Below are 22250 nucleotides of genomic sequence, written 5' to 3' on the forward strand. Positions count from 1 at the left end.
TTTGTCATAAAAAAGAATGTATCCCCTCCGTCATAAATTAAGTGTCTTAACTTTATACTAGGTCTAGTACAAAGTTCTACTAAGTTTGAAACAGTTATTTTAAGACGAATGGAGTATGAATTTTAGTTTTAAATACATTCATTTTTATACACTTATGTGACAAGTAATTTTAAAAATATCTGTCATAAGAAGGAATGGATGTATCTAGATGTATTTTATTTTTATATACATCCATCTTTATATGCGACAAGTAATTTCGGACGGACGAAGTAGTTAATTAAAGATTGTGCAAACTATGAACACAACTGGAACATTCATCATACGAAACCATATTGTACTCCGTCCGATCAACAACACACCGAATGAATAAAAACTACTACAAAATTTCTTGTGTGCAAAAGCTTCTTTTCTTCTCTTTCGGGTTTCAACCCAGATTAGACATATGTATGATTAAAGTACGAACACAAAAATATCACGCTATGGATCTGAGCATCTGAATAATACAGATACAACAAGCTTACAGGGTGGAAATATACACTATACTATACACACCAATAATACCTTCAGTTCCCATTCTATCAATTCGATCAATTTGTGAACTATTTGGAGAGCGGCTGTGCTAACACAGTTAAGCTGGGAAAGCAATTGATTGATATGAGATTTGGCATGCGCAAATATTTGAGTTTTGTATCTTTATGAAACTCAAGAGGATCTGCAGGTGACCTGTATAATAGAACACCTACTTTTGCATAACATGGTCACTGTGCCCCGATCTTCGAAAATATCCCAGAGAAATTGGGCAGCTTATCAACATGCTTTAGCGCTCGCTCTGCAATTTGTCTTGTCCTAAAGTCACCATGCCTGAAAGCTTCGACCAAGGCTGTACTAACATTTTGGTTTCCCGAGATCTCATAAGCTATTTCATCCGTCCTAAGGATCCTTTCTACGGCCCACACCGCTCTCTGCCTCAGCGCCTCGGTCCGATTCTCACACAATACATCAAGAATTGGTTTCACGCCCTCTGCGTCGCACAGGACCATCACACCTTGATCAATGTCCACTCCATCGTCTAATAATGTAGACAGTGCTGTTAGAGAGGCTTCAACAACTTTCTCATTGTTGTGATCCAAGCAAGCAACCAACTTCTCCACCACCTTCCCTTCCAAGAGACAGAAGCTTTCTCTTGACGAACATATTCCATGATGAACTCTACAGACACCAGTTGCTACAGACTTCTGACTGAGGCATGGAAATATTGAAAAACACAATCCCGCGTTGGGAGGTGGCAGAATCTTCGTTAGATGCTTTGACTGGCCAGATAGATTTCCTAGTGCGGTGGCAGAGACAATCTGGACAGTGTCAAGACCATTCATCTGAAGCAGATCACTAAATAGTGCAGTGAGATTGTATTCACGAGCAACAGCAACGATATCTGGATCATCCTCCAAGATAAATGTGATCCGGGAGACTATCCTAACTAAGCCTTCAAGAAAAGGGTTGACGAAACGCCCCCCACGACTCTCGCCTTGTCGGATCATTATCACTTTGGATATGATTGTGGTGAAAGCCCCATCTTCAACAAGACGTCTGGTTAGCACCGAATCCTGCAGAGGAAGATCAGCTACCAGACCAGCAGCGGGTGCTTGCTCTTCAGAAATACCATTGTTGTCAGCAATGACTCTAATCAAGCTGCTGAGTTGACTAAAATTTCCACGAAAAGCTTCAGCCAGTTCTTGTCCCATACATGGTGATATGTTATTCAAGAGCTTGATGGAAGCCATGCGAACCTCTCTTTGAGGTGCTTCAACAAACTGAATTAAACTGACAGTAGCCCCTGAGCTTTTGATGGCATCAACTATGCTTTGGACAGTTGTAGAAGAACTAGTTAAACCAACAAGCACCTGGAGTAACTTACACTCAGTTGCAGGTCCTGTATTGCTGATGAGATGAAGCAGATTGTGAACAATTTCTTCAGATACCAGTGTCTGCCTGTTGTGGTCAAGTGGAATGGACTGAAAATTTGCACCTGATGCCACAACATTTGCAAGAATTGTTGCTGACACCTCCTTCAACCTCATTGGGAGCTGATTACTGCCAACTGTAAAGAGGTCTGCTATGAGAGGTGGGAGAATACCTGCTTCAATTAGTATCTTCGCACTGACGTCGTAAGATGAAATTTGATTCAGTGCCTTCAGAGCGGCTTCTCTAGCCTCCCTATTCCCACTTTTCATGATATTGACCAGTGCAGAGCCTGCTGTTTGTGCCACAAAGACCTTCACATCGTTTGTTAAAACAAGCTCCCCGACATAAGCAGCCATAGATAATTGTGTATCAGGTGAACCTACAAATGCACACAAGAAGGAACTAAGCCCTGAGTACAAGAGAAGAAAGAACATTGGAAAATGAATATCAGTCGTAAAACATTTCTACCATTCCGGTGCCACAATTTTCCTACAGTGCATGCACTAACTAGAAGACACCCCTAGTAAGAAAAATATAATACTGGAGTGAACATATACCAACTGAACCTGGCACCACAATAGTTAACTCGATCAACATGAACTGCCCGAAGAAATTGATGCTAGAGGGGCAATTCTTATCCATGCACTGAAGTAATACCACAGTGACAAAGCTTATATACAAGTGAACAGAAATAATCGGATGGAAATTGTCCATCTTAGGCATGCAGAAATCCCACGATTAATTATCTCCATATTGAAATAAATGAAAATTCTGCAGCTAGGCAGCTGGGTAATGCACCACATCCTAATGTGTATAATTACTCTTTTTTTATGTAAAGAGTCTAGTTCCTCATATGTTATAGATTTCTCCTTTATGTATTTGACGAAGTATTTTTTATAAATATGGTAACAAAAAGTGGTGAGAAACGAGTATTCAATATGGGTGGGGAGATAAAAGAGTAACAAGACATGAACACAGGAAAGCAAAACACAGACGAGAAGCAAATAAATTAGAATATCACCATATCACAGTCATTCAATAGTGTAATGGCAATGGCAACATACAGGATCTCTGCTTTCTTTCAAGATAATGAAATGGTATAAATAATACCTTCAAGGAGAAGCCTAAGAAGGGGTTGCAGTCTACCGTTTTCCGCCATCTGTCTAACATTTTTTTCACAGCTCTCCAAATTCACAAGTGTCTTATCAGCCCTATCAACTGTCAACAGGTTTTCTATTTTACTACTTGACAAGCCAACAAGTATAAGTATGGCCCCAGGAACGCTCCCAATTTTTTCTGAAAGAGGTTTATATTGTGAAAGTTCATATAACAGAGATGCAGCCTGTTCTTTCTCTTGGACGTGGCCATGAGATAAGAACTTCACTATTGTGCGAATGTTGTCCCCGGCAGCAATCTCATCCTGTGAAAAAAAATCTGGGATATTAGAAACACAAGATTGGTGACAAATTTAAAACTATGGAAAGTAGATTCGTAAAAAAAGCACCTTGTTATCATTGTCATCTTTAGCTATAAAGCAAAGACTTTCCAATGCCTTTTGCCGTACTTTTGTACTACTATTCTTCAACAGCTCAGAAATTAAGCTTATCAAGCCAAGCTTCCTCACTACATGTCTGCTGGATCTACTTCTCTGACATATCTCCACAACATATTCAAGTGCTTGCAAAGTATCATGTTCTGAATTCTCAGAAGTTAAGGATTTACGGGCTACATCAAGTTTAGCTGCCTGATTCCTATGCATCCATTCATCAATAGTGTTTCTCAGAGCAATACTTGGATTCAACTCAGTGCTGCTGAGCTCCTTCCTAGTAATAGGGCAGACAAGGCTCCTTCCACTGCTATCAGATTCCTTGAACCACTTCAAAATGGCTTCACGTTCAAATGTAGCACCACTCTCTAAAGTGACAGGATCCCGCATAATTTGTTTTGTCAGTGGACAAAGAAATGATTCATAAATAGGCTCAACGCGCAAGCTGTCAGTGGACGAATCATACTGACCATCTTGAACATCTGCCATCACACCACGGCACTGCATACAAATTCAGAGGGAAGAAATCAGAGATATATATAGTAGGTTCATAAGAGACAGGCCAGGAATGAAAGACATGCAACAATTGGAATGGATTACTACCAGCGTGCAAAAGATATTGAGATCGTCATCCTAAAGCCTAGGAAATGCCAAACATTCAAAAGTTGCTGCAAAATATCCGACATAAGGTACATATATTTCTCATGTGAATATATTGCACTCATTACCCCAAATTCAATAATCATTTTTCTATACTAGTAAGAAATCAAAGCAAACCAGTCTCCTACTCCCAACACCGATTACATATACCTAAATTGGCATCACTTCCATCACATATCGATGCCTGTGGACGGATTTTACCTCAAATCCACGAGTAATAGGAAAGTGAGGCGCAGTTAGTGGAGGCGGCGGCGGCTGGGGAGCACCTGCTGAGAGCAGTATTGTTAAATCGATGATTAGCAGGAGGTAGCGACGAGGGATGTTCACAGGACCATCAGAGACAGGGCGCGTACCTCGGAAAGAATTAGGAGACGCGGAATTGGTGGCTCAACGGAGAGCAAATACGACCAGCCACCGCAATTCGCACGATTGCGGCGGCACTACCCAGCCATGGCCGGCGGGGAGGAGAAGCAGATCGATATGGCAGAGGGGTCCGGGTGGAACCGTGGAGGGATCTGCCGGACGGAGAAATTACAAGACGGCGGAGGCGGGCCAGTGAGGCGGAGTGCGAGACCAGGGGAGGGTTAGGGGAGAGGGGAGCGGAAGGGAGATACTTCTCGGCGACGAATGCTGGTGCCCTGTTGCTGCTTACTAGTCAGCTAGACTGCTTGAGTGGGTAAGCGAAGCCGCACAGGAGGGCGCCGTATCAACCGCTCGTTTCTATCCAACGCCTTCTATTTCTCGCAACAAAACTGTGGACCTTAGATCGATCGGTTGCACGAAAAGAGGAAAGACAGTAGTTTACTCAGGTTCGGGCCCTTCTATGAAGGTAATGCCATACGTCCTGCTTGATTGTATTGATGAAGATGATTACAGAGTTGATCTACCTCAAAATCGTATGCGTTAAATCCTAGATGATTCAGCCTCTCCTATACGGACACGGGTCCCTGGTTTATATAGACACCAGGGTCCCTAGGGTTTACAAGATACCGACTATAATCGGGAATAGATGAGCCGACCTAGTCCTTCTAAGCTTGGAGTCCACGTCAATCCTCGGTGCCTTCCTTCCTTCGTACGAAGTCATCAACCATCCGGACTCTGATGATCCGGTCCATGGGTCGGCGCCCCGAGGACCCCTTAGTCCAGGACTCCCTCGGTAGCCCATGAACTAGCCTTCCATGCCCTTACGTAGAGTCTTCGACAGCTTTTCACATATTTGGTAATCGAGGAAAGGCGAGTTCCTTTTCCGATTTGTAGCATGACGAACTAGTCTTTGCCGAATCTTCAAATGTCGAAGTATCGCGAGACCCATAACCTTCAATCATGTCCCTGAACTTTAATATTCTATCGAGTATCGTGTGTCTTAAATTTTGGCACGCGCCCCAATGATTCAGCGAAACCGTCTCTTACAGACGTGGGGGGAAGGTGTCCTTATTTATAAGTAAACAAGGGCCCAGGTCCAGGGCCATACCTCCATTCTTTCCCCGTAAGCGCGGTCAAGGAAACCCTAGAATCTTAGGAGCCAGATTCATGGTGAGTTCCTCCTCTCGTCCCTTCGGCCCTCAACCGGGTGACTCGGCCAGTTGCTTCGTTTCTCAGCTTCGGTTGCGGGACCTTGAAATCCAAGGGTATCTTCCCTCCTCTGACCTCGCACCCACGCGTGTCGGCTAGACTGCCTATAATGGCGAGGACTTCGCAGAGAAATCCCCCATTCCACAAAAAGGCGAAAGGGTCTGCTTTACCTCCTTCCTGCTACGTGGGCTGGGATTTCCCATCCATCCTTTTTTGAGAGGTCTGCTGGAGTTTTACGGGCTGCAACTCCACAACCTATCCCCTGGTTCCATCCTACACATCTCAGGTTTCGTGGCCCTCTGCGAGATGTTATTAGGCTGCGAACCTCATTTCAATTTATGGAGGAAGTACTTTTGCATTGTTCCCCGGACTAATGGAGCCTCCATCCAAGAAGTAGGCAGCGCCAAAGTGTGGTGCATAGCGGCCACCGGATACCCAGTCGGTACACCAAATGAAGAGACCGATGAATGGTCTTCGGAATGGTTCTATATCGATGACGTCCCTTTATTCGAGCCAGTCCGGCGAGGCCTTCCCGAATACTCAGCGGCTCCCTTGAAGAAGCGATTCAGCTCGCGTCCGAAGAGTAAATCCGAAGAAGAGAGCCCGGAAGTGAGGTGCCTCACCGCCAAGGTAAAAATATTGGCTCACGGTGGCATGACCATCGTACAAGTGCTGGCCACCGCCATCCCCAGGTGTGTTCAGCCACTCCAGCGGTGCATACATCCTTTATGGGAGTACAGCGGGACAGATGATTTGACACGTTGCAAGCGGCATGGTCCGGACACCCGCGGTGACTTGGCGGCCATTATGGCTGACTTTTTCAAGGGGGGACAAGGAAGACTTCTCCCGTCTCACCTTCCGAGAAGGCTTCGCATCATACAACCCCATCTCGTGGGTAAGTACAGACACGTCTGCGGCTACCTTTCCTAACTGTGTTACCACTAAACGTAAAAACTCAGGATCCTTTGTTCGTAGGATTGGAAACGCTGGATCGATACAGTGAGCTTCCCTGCTCTCCAACCCGAGAACTACGCTCGATATGATGACCCTCGATCCCACGATCATATTTGAAAATGGGGTATTTTATCAGGAGAGTCTCAACAGACAAGTAGTGGCCCTTTTGGCCGGTAACCGAAGATCTCTTCCAGCTTCGGTGAGCTAGCGAAAGGTGGCCACTCGCCATGGGACCGCTCCAAAACGTCGTCGGAGCACGCGCCGAACAGCATCCCGCATTCCTCCAGCCGAGGTCATGTCGACTGAGGAACATCTTCCCGCACAAGCGGCGGCACGCAATATTGCGTCCGTCCCTTCTTCCAGGTACCGATGTCCACCAATTATTTTTACAATAACAGTGGCTTCCTTGGTGTATTTACAATCCTTTTTGCCGGCAACTGCAGGAAACGAACGTGAACCTCCTTGCCCAGAAATGGGACTGGGGAATTGGAGAACCAGCCGAACCCACAATCTTCAGCCAACGCGGGGGCTCCGAACACTTGCTCGATGCCCAGTCCTACCAATGATGTTTCAGCGATGAATTCCGAAACTGATAGTGCTACGAACCACCAGCATCGCAATGAGTCATTACGACACCCTGTCTTCTCCGAGCAGCAGTTTAATGCTCTCAATTTTGCGGATGCCTATATTAGCGTTGCTTGGAATAGTATCAAAGAAGTAGTTTTGCAAATGTCGGCCCAACTACAGGTTTTTACCGCTTCTTTGGTAATTTGAACCGAAGTTCACATCTAGTAGCCCCCAAGCCTTAATTTGGTCGGAACGGCCGAGTTAAGGCTCGACCTTATTATTGATTTTGTTTTTCCCAGACTTTGAAGGAGGAAAATAATAAATTGTCCGAAGACGTGCGGCGAATGCAAACAGAACTTCAAGCCAGTAAGGCAGAGCTCAAGGATGTAAAGAAGTTTACGAGGGAAGCTCATGGTAAGGTTAAAATGGTTGATGGTGTAATATATTACAAAAGGATGATTACTCATCAGAGGACCTTGTGATGTAGCAGGCGAATCCATAAAACCATATGCACAGGGATCTAGACGCAACCCAGGAATCTCGAAGATATGTCGAGTCCCAGCTTGAAGTCGGTCATCGAGTATTAACAATGTGTCGTGAAGAAAACAACCAGCTCACGGAGGAGAATAAAAATCAAGCCGAGGTAATTGAAGCTTTAAAAGCTCAAATGGTGCATAACAATGAAGAAAAGCAAGAGCTAAAGAGCGGTTTATTTGGTAAGAAAGGAATCCATCACTTGTTTGTTTGATAAATCATTTAAACGACGACGGATACGGAAAGACTTCCCTTCTTTTTTTTGCTTTTAACAGGTCTCTTGACCGGGCATCCTATGACAGAAGCTGATTCCATCAAAGATAACATGTTGTAAGAGCTTTCCGCTCTTCATGAGCAGACTCAAAAAGCCATGTGAAGTATGATATGAGCTCTGTGGCCGGACCAGACTCCTCTGCAAGGGATGGCTGAACTATCCAAACTCTTCAAAAGAGCCCGGAGCCGTTTCGAGCTATGGAAGACTTCAGCCTGTCGAGAAGGAGCTTAGGAAGCGTGGGGCATGATGAAGACCCGCTTTACTCGTCTTGATACCGAGAACATGGCCCAAGTTGGTCCGGCAGGCCGTGATGGCACGGAGGTTCCTGTACATCTAGTGTACGATCAAGTGGTGCCAGCTGCCTGCTTATCGTAGGAAGTTTGCACTCTGGACACTATAATAGATGACCTCGACCAACCGAGAGTGTAACCATGTGTAATAAAAAAATATTGTGTGTGCCAAGACACTTCCCATTAAAGTTTGTAACGTTTGTCATAACCAGCCATCGACTTCTACCTCCTGTGGTGTAAAATAACCCGGGAGTGTTTCGTACTTTTATTCCTGATGATATTAGGAATCAATTTCCGAGGCCGTATGGTACAAATATACAAAGACGGTATGAGGGGAGTATGTTATATCACGATGAAATGTAAGAAACATCTTCCAGGAAAAATAGTTCCTTTATGGGTTCCTTTTTCCGGGTTGGTACATAGCATGTAGGTGTTTAATATGTGTCTCTGATTAGCTCGGGTGTGCAATAGCTAGTACTGTCGATTGTTTGGCCCCATACGTTGCCGACCAAGTTGTATATTAAGAACGGTAGCTTTCCGCTTCACCCGCCTGAGGTATGAATCTAGACAAACTGGTCGTATCAATCATAGAGGTGCTCCCTTTACACTCTAGCCGAATAGATTGGTAACGTATAGAATAAGTAGAGGAGTGAGGAAACCTAGCTTTGCAAATATCTTAAGTCCAATTGATGCATAACATGGCGCGAATTTACCATAAGTCGATGTTTATGCCGGATAGGTATGTTTAAACATGTCTGACTGCTTCGTTACGAATCCCCCAGGTGTTGTGCGGGGATATATTAATTTGCATGAGTATTCAGAAAAAATACAGTGTTCGGTTAAGCCGAACTCACGTGGGGGTAATATTAGGGAGATCCTACAAAGAAAGAAGAAAAAACAAATGTTCAAAAAAGAAAGGGAAGAGAAAAAATGCTAGCCTAGCCTTAGAAACGCCGAAGGCGAGCCGCGTTCCATGGGTTTGGCTCCAGCTGATTGTCTCCTGGATTGCACATACGATAAGCCCCTCCCGTTAGCACTGCATCGATTATGAAGGGGCCTTCCCATTTTCGGTGAAGTTTATGCTTCTGTTTTTCTGGGAGGCGAAGCCCTAGTTCGCCCGCGTTGTACGCCTTGGCCCGAACTTCTCTGCTTTGATAGCACTGAGCTTGCTGTTGGTAAAATGATGATCGAGCCCGAGCGATGTCCCGCTCGCCTTCTAGGGCGTCTAGACCATCGTGCCGATCTAGCTCGGCTTCCTTTTCCTCGTACATACGCACACGCGGTGCATCATGGATGATATCATAGGGAAGGACCGCTACGCAGGTCCCATAGCACGGAATCGAGTTCCTCCAACCAATGGCAGTCTGATTCTGTAAGAGAGTGTACCTGGCATGGTTTAATACCACTCATAATGAGCCCGTTGGCTCGTTCGAGTTGGCACTCGTCAAGTTTAACCCGAGTGTTCCGCGTGCGCAATTGTTTTGCACCCATTGTATGTGAACGTTGAGTCTATCAAACCCGATCATCACGTGGTGTCTCAAAACAACAAACTGTCGCAACGGTGCATAGTCGGGGAGAACACAATTTTATCTTGAAGTTTTAGTGAGGGAGCACCTCATAATGCTACCGACGTACTAAGAAAAAAAGGTGCATAAAAGAATTAACATCACACGCAAATCATAAGTGACATGATATGACCATGATCTTGTGCTTCTTGATCACCACACCAAAGCACCGACATGATCTTTATCGTCACCGGCGCCACACCATGATTTCCATCATTGTGCCACCATTGAGGTTGTCGTGCTATCTATGCTATTACTACTAAAGCTACTACCTAGCAATATAGTAAACACATATGCAAGCACAAACGTTAGTTTAAAGACAACCCTATGGCTCCTGCCGGTTGCCGTAGCATCGACGGGCAAGTCGATATTTAACTATTACAACATGATCATCTCATACATCCAATATATCATATCATGTCTTTGGCCATATCACATCACATGCATACCCTGCAAAAGCAAGTTAGACGTCCTCTAATTTGTTGTTCCATGTTTTACGTGGCTGCTATGGGTATCTAGTATGATTGCATCTTACTTAAGCAAAGCCACAATGGTGATATGCAAATTGTTATTTAACCTTCTCCAAGGACCGCCTCGGTCAAATCCGATTCAACTAAAGTTGAAGAAACAAACACACGCCAGTCATCTTTATGCAACAAGTTGCATGTCTGTCGATGAAATCGGTCTCTCGTAAGCGTACGAGTAAACTTGGTCCGGGCCGCTTCAATCCAACAATACCGCCGAATCAAAAAAAGACTAAGGAGGGCAGAAATTGAACATCAACACCCACAAACTCTTTTGTGTTCTACTCGAGATATCATCTACGCATGAACCTAGCTCATGATGCTACTGTTGGGGAACTTTGCATGGGAAACAAAAAATTTCCTACGCACACGAAGACCTATCATGGTGATGATCATCTACGAGAGGGAGATCGGATCCACATACCCTTGTAGGTCGCTAAGCGGAAGCGTTAATAAACGCAGTTGATGTAGTGGTACGCCTTCACGATTTGTCCCACGAACCGTCTCATGATCCGTCCCACGATCCGTCCCAATCAAGTGCCGAACGGATGGCACTTCCGCATTACGCACACATACAGCTCGATGATGATCTCCGCCTTTTTGATCCAGCGAGAGAGACGGGGATGTATATGAGTTCCCCGGCAGCGTGACGGTGCTCTAGTGGTGGTGGTGATTTATTCCTGCAGGGTTCCGCCCGAGCTCTGCAGAAAACAAATCTAGAGGAAGAACTATGATCTAGAGGAGAGGGCATCAAGTGGCAAAGTCATGTCTCAAAAACCCTAAAACCTCTAGTATATATAGGAGGAGGGGAGGGGCTAGCATTGAGGCTCAAGGGAGCCCCCATTGGCTTCAGCCGAAGAGGAGGAGGGAGGAGTGCTCCTCCAATCCCAATTGGATTAGGACTCCTTCCTAAATTTCCCACCTCTTTTGGATTTTCCACTTTTTCCTCATGGGCTTTCCTAGGATGACTTTGTCAGCCCATTACTGTTGGAAATATGCCCTAGAGGCAATGATAAAATAGTTATTATTATATTTCCTATTTCAAGGTAATCGTTTATTATCCATGCTATAATTGTATTGAATGAAAACATAGATACATGTGTGGATACATAGACAGAACAATGTCCCTAGCAAGCATCTATTTGGCTAGCCAGTTGATCAAGGATAGTCAAGGTTTTCTGACTATATGCAAGTGTTGTCACTTGATAACTGGATCACATCATTAGGAGAATCATGTGATGGACTAGACCCAAACTATGAACATAGCATGTGATCGTGTTACTTTGTTGTTATTGTTTTCTACGTGTCAAGTATTTATTCCTATGACCATGAGATCATATAACTCACTGGCACCGGAGGAATACCTTGTGTGTATCAAACGTCGCATCGTAACTGGGTGACTATAAAGGTGTCTACAGGTATCTCTGAAGGTGTCCATTGAGTTAGTATGGATCAAGACTGGGATTTGTCACTCTTTGTGACGGAGAGGTATCTCGGGGCCCACTCGGTAATACAACATCACACACAAGCCTTGCAAGCAATGTGACTAAGTGTAAGTTACAGGATCTTGTATTATTGAACGAGTAAAGAGACTTGCCGGTAACGAGATAGAAATAGGTATGCGGATACCGACGATCGAATCTCGGGCAAGTAACATACCTAAGGACAAAGGGAATGACATACATGATTATATGAATCCTTGGCACTGAGGTTCAACCGATAAGATCTTCGGAGAATATGTAGGATCCAATATGGGCATCCATGTCCCGCTATTGGATATTGACCGAGGAGTGTCTCGGGTCATGTCTACATAGTTCTCGAACCCACAGGGTCTGCACACTTAAGGTTCCATGATGTTTTAGTATAGTTGAGTTATATGTGTGGTTACCGAATATTGTTCGAAGTCCCGGATGAGATCACGGACGTCACGAGGGTTTCAGAAATGGTCCAAAACGAAGATTGATATATAGGATGGTTTCATTTGGTCACCGGAAAGTTTCAAGCATTTTCCGCAGTGTACCGGGAGTGACGAATGGGTTCCGGGTGTTTACCGGGAGGGGCCCACCAAACCGGGAGTGAGACCATGGCCTTAGGTTGGCACACCAAGTCCTTAGTGGGCTGGTTGAGCCAGCCCAAGAGGGCTATGGCGCCACAAGAAAAAATACCAAAGGAAAAAAAAGGAAAGAGGGAGGTGGGAAGGAAGAGGAGGACTCCTCCTTCCCAAACCAAATTGGAGGAGGAGCCCTCCTCCACCTCCGGCCGGTGCACCCTTGGGGCCCTTGTTCCCCAAGGCTAGCCCCTCCCCTCCTCCTATATATACTGGTGGTTTTAGGGTTTTTGAGACACAACTTTGCCACGTGCAACTCAAACCTATTCCACATAGTTTTGCCTCTAGATCGGATTTCTGCGGAGGTCGGGCGAAGCCCTGTAGGAGTAGATCATCACCTCCACCGGGGCACCGTCACGCTCCGTCTCTCTTGCTGGATCAAGAAAGTCGAGATCGTCATCGAGCTGTACGTGTGCTGAACGCGGAGGTGTCGTCCGTTCGGTGCTAGATCGGAACGGATCGTGGGACGGATCGTGGGAGGACGGTGATTTGAATCATGAAGTTGTATCACTACATCAACCCCGTTTCTTAATGCTTCCCGCTTAGCGATCTACAAGGGTTCGTAGATCTAATCTCCTCTCGTAGATGGACATCACCATGATAGGTCTTCGTGTGTGTAGGAAACTTTTTGTTTCCGATGCAACGTTACCCAACAATTACGCCTTATTTCGCATCCAATAAACCCATGTGAATCCCTTGGGGCGTGGTGGGCCCACCCAGTGGGCCCCCGAAACCCATTCGTCACTCCCGGTACACCGCCGGCAATTCCCGAAAACCTTTCAGAATCCAAACACCAACTTCCTATATATCAATATTCGTTTCCGGACCATTCCGGAACTCCTCGAGACGTCCGGGATCTCATCCGGGACTCCGAACAAAACTTCGATCACCAACACATATAACTCAACTATATCGGAACGTCACCGAACCTTAAGTGTGCACACCCTGCGGGTACGAGAACTATGCAGACATGACCTGAGACACTCTCCGGTCAATAAAGAATAGCGGGACCTGGATGTCCATATTGGCTCCTACATATTCTACGAAGATCTCTATCGGTTGAACCTCTATGTCAAGGATTCAGTTAATCCCGTATGCTATTCCCTTTTTCCTTCGGTATGTTACTTCTGTGAGATTCGATCGTCGGTATATCTATACCTAGTTCAGTCTCGTTACCGGCAAGTCTCTACACTCGTTCCATAATACAAGATCCCGTAACTAACTCCTTAGTCACATTGCTTGCAAGGCCTGTTTTGATGTTGTATTACCGAACGGGCCCCGAGATACATCTCCGTCACATGGAGTGACATCCCAGTCTTGATCCATGCCAACCGAACAGACGCCTTTGGAGATACCTGTAGATCACGTTTATAGTCACCCAGTTACATTGTGACGTTTGATAGCACACAAGGTATTCCTCTGGTGTCCGGGAGTTGCATGATCTCATGGTCATAGGAACAGATACATTGACATGCCGAAAACAGTAGCAATAAACTAACACGATCATATGCTACGTTTATAGTGTGGGTCTTGTCCATCACATCATTCTCCTAATGATGTGATCCCGTTATCAAGTGACAACACTTGTCTATGGCTAGGAAACTTTAATCATCTTTGATCAACGAGCTAGTCAACTAGAGGCTTACTAGGGACAGTGTTTTGTCTATGTATCCACACATGTGTATGAGTTTCCAATCAATACAATTATAGCATGAATAATAAACGATTACCGTGAACAAGTAAATATAATAATAACCAATTTATTATTGCCTCTAGGGCATATTTCTAACATCCTGCTTGTTCCAGGCACCGCCAGGGGAGCCCGCATCCAACCTCCAAGGACTCCACCACATCATCTATGCAACTCGTCCCCGTCTTCCCACGCCTGCCTCGTCTTCGGGGATTGAGATGCCTGCCTCACCGCATCACGAGCACCTCTTGGGATCGTCTCAGCTGAGCGACAGGAGGATGACGAACTGCTCGCCTATGTTATTGCCTCTTGCGCCAAACCACCCCTGCTCACGTTGACCTCTTGCACTCGATCGTGTGTGGACTAGTTCCACCTTGGCAAGGGCCAACTTGCGCCGCTACACTGCCCGATGGCCCAGCTCCGTCGCGCCCCCAATGCGTGCCTCACCTTCTGGCCCGTTCGCCCAAGGCGACCTCCTCCAGCCAATCCCTCGCCTCGTGCATTGTCTAGTTATGTTGCACCCAGTTCTTGTTTAGGCCCATGTTTAGATTCAGTCCGGTTTATGTTTTTTCTTCTATCATGCAAATTGGTCTACTTATCTAGTAAATTGCATATTTTAGAAAAATCATCATTTTAAAACATTAATAATTAATTATTGTACATCGGATTAAAATGAATTAGATGTGTAAAATGTTTATAATTTCATGAAGTTTAATAATTTCCAATTTTCATGCATGTTTAAAAATGTTTAACCTGATGTTTGCATCGTTTTGAATGATGCCATATTAAAGATGATTTAATTCATAGAAAATAACCATGCATCAGATTTAGAAACTTTATACATGAAAAATGCTTAGAGTTTTGTGCAGATTCACGATATCCAACTTTCAACTATGTTTAAAATGCTTAAATTTGATGTTTAACTAAATTTGCGTAGATGCCATGTTAATATGATTTATTTCATAACTAATTAACCGTAGTTCCGATTAAAATTTTCCACGTATGTAACATGACCAGAAAATGTGTAGAATAACATGATGACATTAATTTTGCTGTTTAACAACTCTATAATTGTGTTATAGGCAAAATAGTACCAAAATCTTATTTTGCATATGGGGACTTTACAGAATTGTTGTTCGTTGTTCTGGCCTCATTTAAACTTGCCAAGAATTTCATATAGTTTCATAATATCTTGTTGCATCCATGTTCCATATGTTTGTGGTTGTCATTTGCATATATTTTGCATTCAGAGCATATTTATTTTGTGTTGGTCATATCTTTCGGACTGTAGCTTGGTTTTAGGTGATCTGTACATGTAAATTAACTATAATGACGTGTAGAATAACATGGTCCACTTTGTTTTTCTGTTTAATAAATATAAAATATGTTTAGTTTAGATCTGACCAATTCCAAATTAACATATGGGGTCATTTTGAAAATGCTATATGTTGCTTCCGACCTCATTTAAAATGCCGGGATGGTGTAGTTTATTTATGCTTAACCTTTTGCCATGTTTAACAACATTTAACGTTGTGGTGTACCTAAACGAGAGTGAACTAAGTAACTAAAATATGGAGTTTCATCAATATGCAACTCGTTGCATATTGAGCTTGATTTAATGTGTAGGAGTAGATTGTTGTGCTTTGCTACACCATGCATAATTAATTGAACATGCATCATAATTGTTTGTGTATCATGTCATGCATATGTGGTGTTGTTTATTGTGTGTTGATTGTTGTTTTCGGATTGTTTCTTCTCGATAGAGTTTTGAAACCCTTCATAGTGTGAGTATGCGTTCGACTATGTCGGTTCGTCTACTTCACGCATTCATTCTTCTTCCAAGCGGGATCACAGAAAAGATGATCATTTCCTTAGATACCACTACTATCATTGCTATGATAGTTGTCTCGTTTCTATTGCCATGTCTTGTTGCCTACCACATGTTATGTCAAGCCTCTCAACATTGCCATGAAAAGCCTCTAACCCCTCCACATCCCAGCAAACCACTGTTCGGCTATGTTACCGCTTGCTCAGTCATCTTACAGCGTTGCTAGTTGCAGGTGCAGTTGCTTCCATGTGACAACATGGATATTCTTTTGAATATCACCATATTATTGCTATTTAATTTAATGAACCTATATACTTCGTAAAAGTTGGAAGGCCTCGTCTTTTGGCTCGATGTTTTGTTCCACTTTTGTCATCCTAGTTACTTGTGAACCGGTGTTATGTTCCATATTAAGCGCTCATAACATGCTTGGGGTTGTTATGGGGACCCCCTTGAGTTTTGTTTTGGGATCAAACTCGGCAGGGGCCAACATTGGTACTACATTTTCCTAATACTAATAAAATTGCATAGGTACTTTCTAGACCCCGTGGATAATTATTCAACCCCCGGGCCAGTGCTCCTCATGAGTGTTGGTCCAAACTAGAGTCGTGTGCAGGGCTAACCCGGGGAAAATCGGGGAATTTCTATCACATTACTGTACGATGTGCTCATCTATCGTGTCCCCTATTAGGTTCGTCGACACATTGGTCGGCCTTACTAGATTTGTTTTACCTTTCTCGAATGTCTTGTACGAGGGATTCCGAGGATACTTTGGGCTATCTCGAGGTTGAGGTTTTTCCACTAGGAAGCCGAGGAGATCATGGGTTTTCCGTGGTCGAGGTTTCCGACGCAGCTTGTCGTAGGTCGTGATGGACTAGTTGGAGCACCCTTGCATGTTTAAATCTTTCTGAGAGCCGTGCCCGCAATTATGTGGCAACTTGGAAACTTTGTTTAACACCCGGTCATACCAAACTTGAAGTAAACCTAATTTAAAACTTGCCAGCTGTGTGCGTAACCGTGATTGTCTCTTCTCGTGAGCTGTGTATCCGAGAGAGTACACGGTGGGGTTATGTTTCATGGAAGTAGGTGTTCAGGATCAATTCGTGATCATGATTAGTGCACGTTCGATATGTGTAAATAACCCCCTTTTTTATTCTTGTACTCGTAAGTTAGGCACTCAACTTATTTCCTAGTTTCTTGTTGCAGCCTTACCACTTAACCATACATCACACATTAAGCTTTTCTAGTCTTGATACCTTTGGAAATGAGATTGCCGAGTCCCTGTGGCTCACAGATTACTACAACAATAGTTGTAGGTACAGGTAAAGCGATACTTTGACGTGAGCGCGATGATTCTTCTATTTGGAGTTTCTTCTTCTTCATCATCATCGATCTAGGATGGGTTACAGGACGGGAGCATGGGATAGCAGGGATGGACGTCATTCTTTTATCGTTTGATTCTGTCCATAGTCAGACCCTACTCTTCTACATGGTGTTTGAATATATTGTTGTATCGTGTTGTTCATGATGTATCTTGTGGCGAGTGTAAGCGAATTCCATATAATCATCTCTTCTACACATGTACTTGTAACGATATCCATTCTTGCAAAATGAGGAGATGCACTTCTATCCCTATCGAGGCCCTCGTGTCAAAATAAAAATATGATGGCATCTTGGGTGTTACAAGTTGGCATTAGAGAAGTTCCGACCTAGGAGCCCCCTTGATTGATCAAACTTGGTCGAGTCGAGTCTAGTAAAAAAATACTGTGAGTCTAGTTATATATGGGGGAGTAGGATTCCTTTCACCCCTCTTCTATGCTCTCGTGAGGAATCTTAACATGGGAATTTTAATTCTATCCCTCTTATCATTCAATTTTTTAGGATCACATGGGTATTTTGGAATCTATATGATGTCGATGTGACGGTGTTCTGACTTGGTGCCTCCTGTCTGACTTTATTTCTTCTGGGGAGTTGAGCTCCGAGGGTTTCTTGACACATCGCTATTTCAATTTATTTAGTATCTCGGGATGGAGGATGTTTGAAATTGCTTCAATACTCTTTGTGGCGAGAGGAGTTTGGCATCACCCAGTACTAGGGAGAGCGTCCATATGTACTGCCATAATTGGTATCGTTGTGATCATGATGGTCTGATATAGATGAATTTGTGGAACTTCTCGGATTTGTGTTGATAGTTGAGAGAAAGGTTTTTAGCTGATTACACTCAGTAGATTCCCGGAGCCGCAACTTGATAGCATAACCAAGAAAGATTTCAAAAGTTCTCACATGGGACCTAGGATTATCTTCCAAAAGATGCATGATGTGAGGTTGGGGTTTGGCATATAGTAGATTTCTTTGTTCACGGTCTTCCCTATAAAGGACAATCTCGGTATATTTCATCACATATGCTCCGTCAAGCCTTGTAGTTCGCTACGCCTAGGGAGCATATTTGAGCGTCATTTCAATACGACGGTCCAATATATGATCGAGCCCGTGCGAACCTTAGCACGAAAATATCGGACAAAATCTCTATCATATATTTGTTGCCGGCATGTTTCATCAGCCTCATCCTTTTATTTGTTGAAATATGGTAATTCAAGTTGCTTCAATGTCAAGCGGTGATTTCATATGTTTTCTAAGTGGTGTTCTCATATTTCTATGAGAGTGCTAATCCTTTTGTTCAACCGGAGTTCTCATGTCAATTCTTTGAACCGGTGTGCTCTCTTCAAGTCAATTCAATCCTCTCAATATTTGCAAGATCAATCCTCTTATTTATTTCTGGAGTTCGTCTCATATGTCCCAAGTTGTCTTTGTTTTTCCCCACCCTCCCGCCCTTTTTCTTCAATGGTTCAATTATCATCCAAGTGCCTTTGTGTTCAGTTATGCTTCTTCTACATTCTCTTCCATATTATATCTGGTGATTCCTTGTGAAGATTCTCAGGAGTTTCAAGTTCATCATTCATCATTTTTGTGTTCTTCTTTGGTGGATTCAATTCAAGATTTTGGTGTTCATCATATCATTTTCATTTGTTAAATGCTTTACCGTGTTGGTAATTCATATCCAAACCTCTCTTATTTATTCATCCCTCTCTATTCTATCTGAAGTGCTGAAGATATCTCAGAAGACTTTCTTCTCCATTCATATCCTCTTAAAAATTTTCGAGGGTCTCACCTCTTGAAGTTCTAATTTATTCCTATGCAATCTCTTCTTCCTAATCAGTCGATTCAACGGTGTTCTCTTCCAGTGGGCCCATAACCCATAGGTTTTCCCAGGATCTTACCTGACTCTTCTAGTCTTGTTTGGAAACCTCTAATTCTTTTCAAGTGTGGGAAAAGTATGGGGTCCATCAGTCATATTCCTTCTTCAAGATCGTTTTCAAATTATTTTCATTGTTGGCTCAACTTTTCCTTATCCATTATTCCAGAGTGTCTCAGTAATTCTTGATGGTGATTCTTGCCATCATTCTCATCTTGGAAGACTCAAGAAGTGTTTCTCTTAAATCTTGGACCATTCTTTTGAAGATTGTCATCTAAGATTCATGTTATCTTCTGAATTGATTTCGATCATGAGAATTCCTTCCATATCTATCCGGTGCATTTCAGTGTTGTTTTCGTTTCTTGATCCTTCGAAGGCCATCATTTTACAAGATTTCTTCGTTCTCAGCTTTCAAATTTCATTCTCAAATTCTTCTGAATTGTCGTCTCTTCGTTCATGTCTCAATTATTCTGGTGCCTCATTCAAGATTACTATTAGGTGCATCATGGTCTCTTCGTTCTCATGCATCTCCATTTATTTGTAATATCCTCATTCGTTCCAATTCTTACGAGTGGTTCGTTCAAGATTTCTTCAAGTTTGTGCTAATATCTCTCTTCAATCTTTTTCAAGAAGAATAAGTGGTATGCCAAATTCATTGCTTGTCATCAATATAACTTGGTGAAGGATAAGCATAACATAATTCTTATTCTTCTTTCATCAAGGAGATTTCAATCCTTCTTATGGAGTTGTTCATCATATCAAATTCTCGATGCTAAATGCTCATTTTTTTCATTTTCGGAGTTCAGTTTTTTCTCAAGTATCTCATCGCATGTTCCATCTCAATCTTGGCAAGGTCATAATCTTATTCTTTTCATCCTTCACTTCTTTTGACCATTCTTATGTATACGAAGGCTCTTCATGGTAGTTCATTAAGGATGTAATTATTTCTCAAAGTATTCTTCAAGATTCTTGTGGTAGTACCTCAAGTATTCTTTATCTTGCATTTCAAAGTGCAATTCTTCCTCCATTTATTTCTTTACGGGCGTGTTATAGCATTCTTCACTCATGGGGAGTCTCGAAGAGAATTTGTTTAAAGAATGAGATACTTAAACCCACCAATTCATTGATTATGAGATATTTTCGACCCATGATTTCTTCATTGAAGTTAACTTGGATAAGATTTCACATAAAGGTTTTCCTAGGATGGTTGCTATTATGGTGATTATCGTTGGTCCAAGTTCTCAATGTAACGTAATGGTGAAAGAAATTTTGCGTATCTTGTTGCTCCCAATCAATCTTGTTTCGTTAGTGGCTGATTGTCTCTTCCTAATTTTGAGATGGTTTCCATAAGACCACAACAAGCTTTTCTTTTGTTGTTAACTTTCCAACAAATCTGTTCAATTATTCTTTGTATCGATGATTTCAGTTTAGTTGTGGTAGAAGTTGTCATTTTTCTTCTCCGTCAAATGATCTATTTTCTATTATTGGTTCCGGAGGCTTTGTGATGTTGCTCTCTTCAACCCTTCATCTCGGTTTGTGAAGATCTTATTCTTCCTTGCTTATCCATTTAACCGGAGTGTTGTGAACTCTTTGCAAGCTCTTTCCATCTTATTAAGTTTTGCCTCCATTTCCTACGAATGTGTTGCCGAAATTTATTTTTGAATTCTTCCTTATTCCTCATGTCATCCTTCTTCTATTTGAATCTCCAAGTTTCGCTCGTCTCACTCGTTTGTCAAAAAAAGAACAAAGTTATACCTCTTCCTTTGTCTTCTTTGCCCTTATTATCTAAGATCTCGAGGCGAGATCTCTTCTTAGTGGAGGAGAGTGGTAATAGCCCGGAACCGACGCTCCAGAAGATTCCCCTTTTTTATTCCATTGTCGTTGTTTGATTTATTTGGTTGCCGCATTCATCATCGCATCATGCTCATCATCTGCATAGCATCGGCACTCTTATGTCGTTAGTTGTCCAAACTTGCAACCGTTATTAGTTGTCGGTTTTCTCAGTTTTGTTGTTGACCATTTTGGGACCAACCACACACGGCCGCGCCCACGGCATCATTAAAATGTTGTTTGTAAAAGTGTGTATAAAACAGTCTAGGAATGGGTTGAAAGTTGGCATGTGGTCCTATTTTAATGTAGGTAGACCGCCTGCCAAATTTTGTCACATTCATAGTCCATTTGATACCCGAACTGTTAAACCCATAATGATACTATAGCCGGTTAAATTATCGGGCGTTTTCGTTTTCGAACCTGTCGTTGAGCGACCCGTTTTCCCTGTATTCTATGCCTAGACCCTCTACATAGTGCACAGACCCTACGCGCAACCTAACCCGAAGACCTCCCAGAACCCAAAACATACGGTCGTGACCGTTGTGTATGGATCAACCTCGTTATCCTCCGAACAATCATCTATTTTTGAAAATGGGCTCCCTAACATATTTATTTCGACTGTCCGATCTAAATCGGATGATCCAAATATGTAACTCCCATGATGCGACCCTATACTTATTTTGGCGCGAGAGCCTCGACAGGGATAGAAGCGCATCTTGTCGTTTTGCAAGAATGTATATTGTTACAAGTACATGTACAGAATAGATGAGTGTATGGAATTAGCTTACACTCACCACAAGCTACATCAAGTTCACATCAATACAACAATATACAGTCATCATGAAGAAGAGCAGGGTCCAACTATAGACGAAAATAAACGATAAAAGAAGGATGTCCATCCTTGCTATCCCAGGTTTCCGACCTGGAACCCAACCTAGATCGATGAAGAGTAAGAAGAAGAAACTCCAAATAGAACAATCATTGCGCTCACGTCAAAGTAGCCCTTTACCTGTACCTGCAATTGGTGTTGTAGTAATCTGTGAGCCACATGGACTCATCAATCTCATTTCCAAAGGTATTAAAACTATTAAAGCTTA

The 22250-nt window shown here is 43.1% G+C and overlaps 1 protein-coding gene across 3 annotated transcripts; it reads right to left on the reverse strand.

The window, feature by feature from the left end:
- Positions 1-384: 384 nt before the first annotated feature.
- LOC123451995 (U-box domain-containing protein 44-like) lies at positions 385-4550 on the reverse strand. 3 transcript variants are annotated; one of them, XM_045128565.1, is made up of 5 exons: positions 4522-4550; positions 4370-4434; positions 3467-4009; positions 3073-3382; positions 385-2341 (listed from the first exon to the last, which is right to left on the reverse strand). In XM_045128565.1, exons 3-5 carry the CDS (start codon positions 3995-3997, stop codon positions 759-761), a joined length of 2424 nt encoding a protein of 807 aa, XP_044984500.1. In that variant the 5' UTR covers positions 3998-4009; positions 4370-4434; positions 4522-4550; the 3' UTR covers positions 385-758. The 3 variants fall into 3 exon arrangements, with proteins under 3 accessions (XP_044984500.1, XP_044984501.1, XP_044984499.1); XM_045128566.1 differs by having other exon boundaries at positions 4370-4437; positions 4522-4536; XM_045128564.1 differs by lacking the exon at positions 4522-4550 and having other exon boundaries at positions 4319-4405.
- Between the last annotated feature and the right edge of the window lie 17700 nt (positions 4551-22250).

The sequence above is a fragment of the Hordeum vulgare genome, chromosome 5H (genome assembly GCF_904849725.1).
Source record: "Hordeum vulgare subsp. vulgare chromosome 5H, MorexV3_pseudomolecules_assembly, whole genome shotgun sequence".
NCBI classification, from domain to species: domain Eukaryota; kingdom Viridiplantae; phylum Streptophyta; class Magnoliopsida; order Poales; family Poaceae; genus Hordeum; species Hordeum vulgare.

Coding starts and splice junctions, on each gene's coding strand:
- LOC123451995 (XM_045128565.1), bottom strand. CDS start 3,997: ATGGCAGATGTTCAAGATGGTCAGTATGATTCGTCCACTGACAGCTTG. Junction 3,383..3,466: donor AAGATGACAATGATAACAAG/GTGCTTTTTTTA, acceptor TTTTTTTCACAG/GATGAGATTGCTGCCGGGGA. Junction 2,342..3,072: donor TCTTAGGCTTCTCCTTGAAG/GTATTATTTATA, acceptor GTGCATTTGTAG/GTTCACCTGATACACAATTA.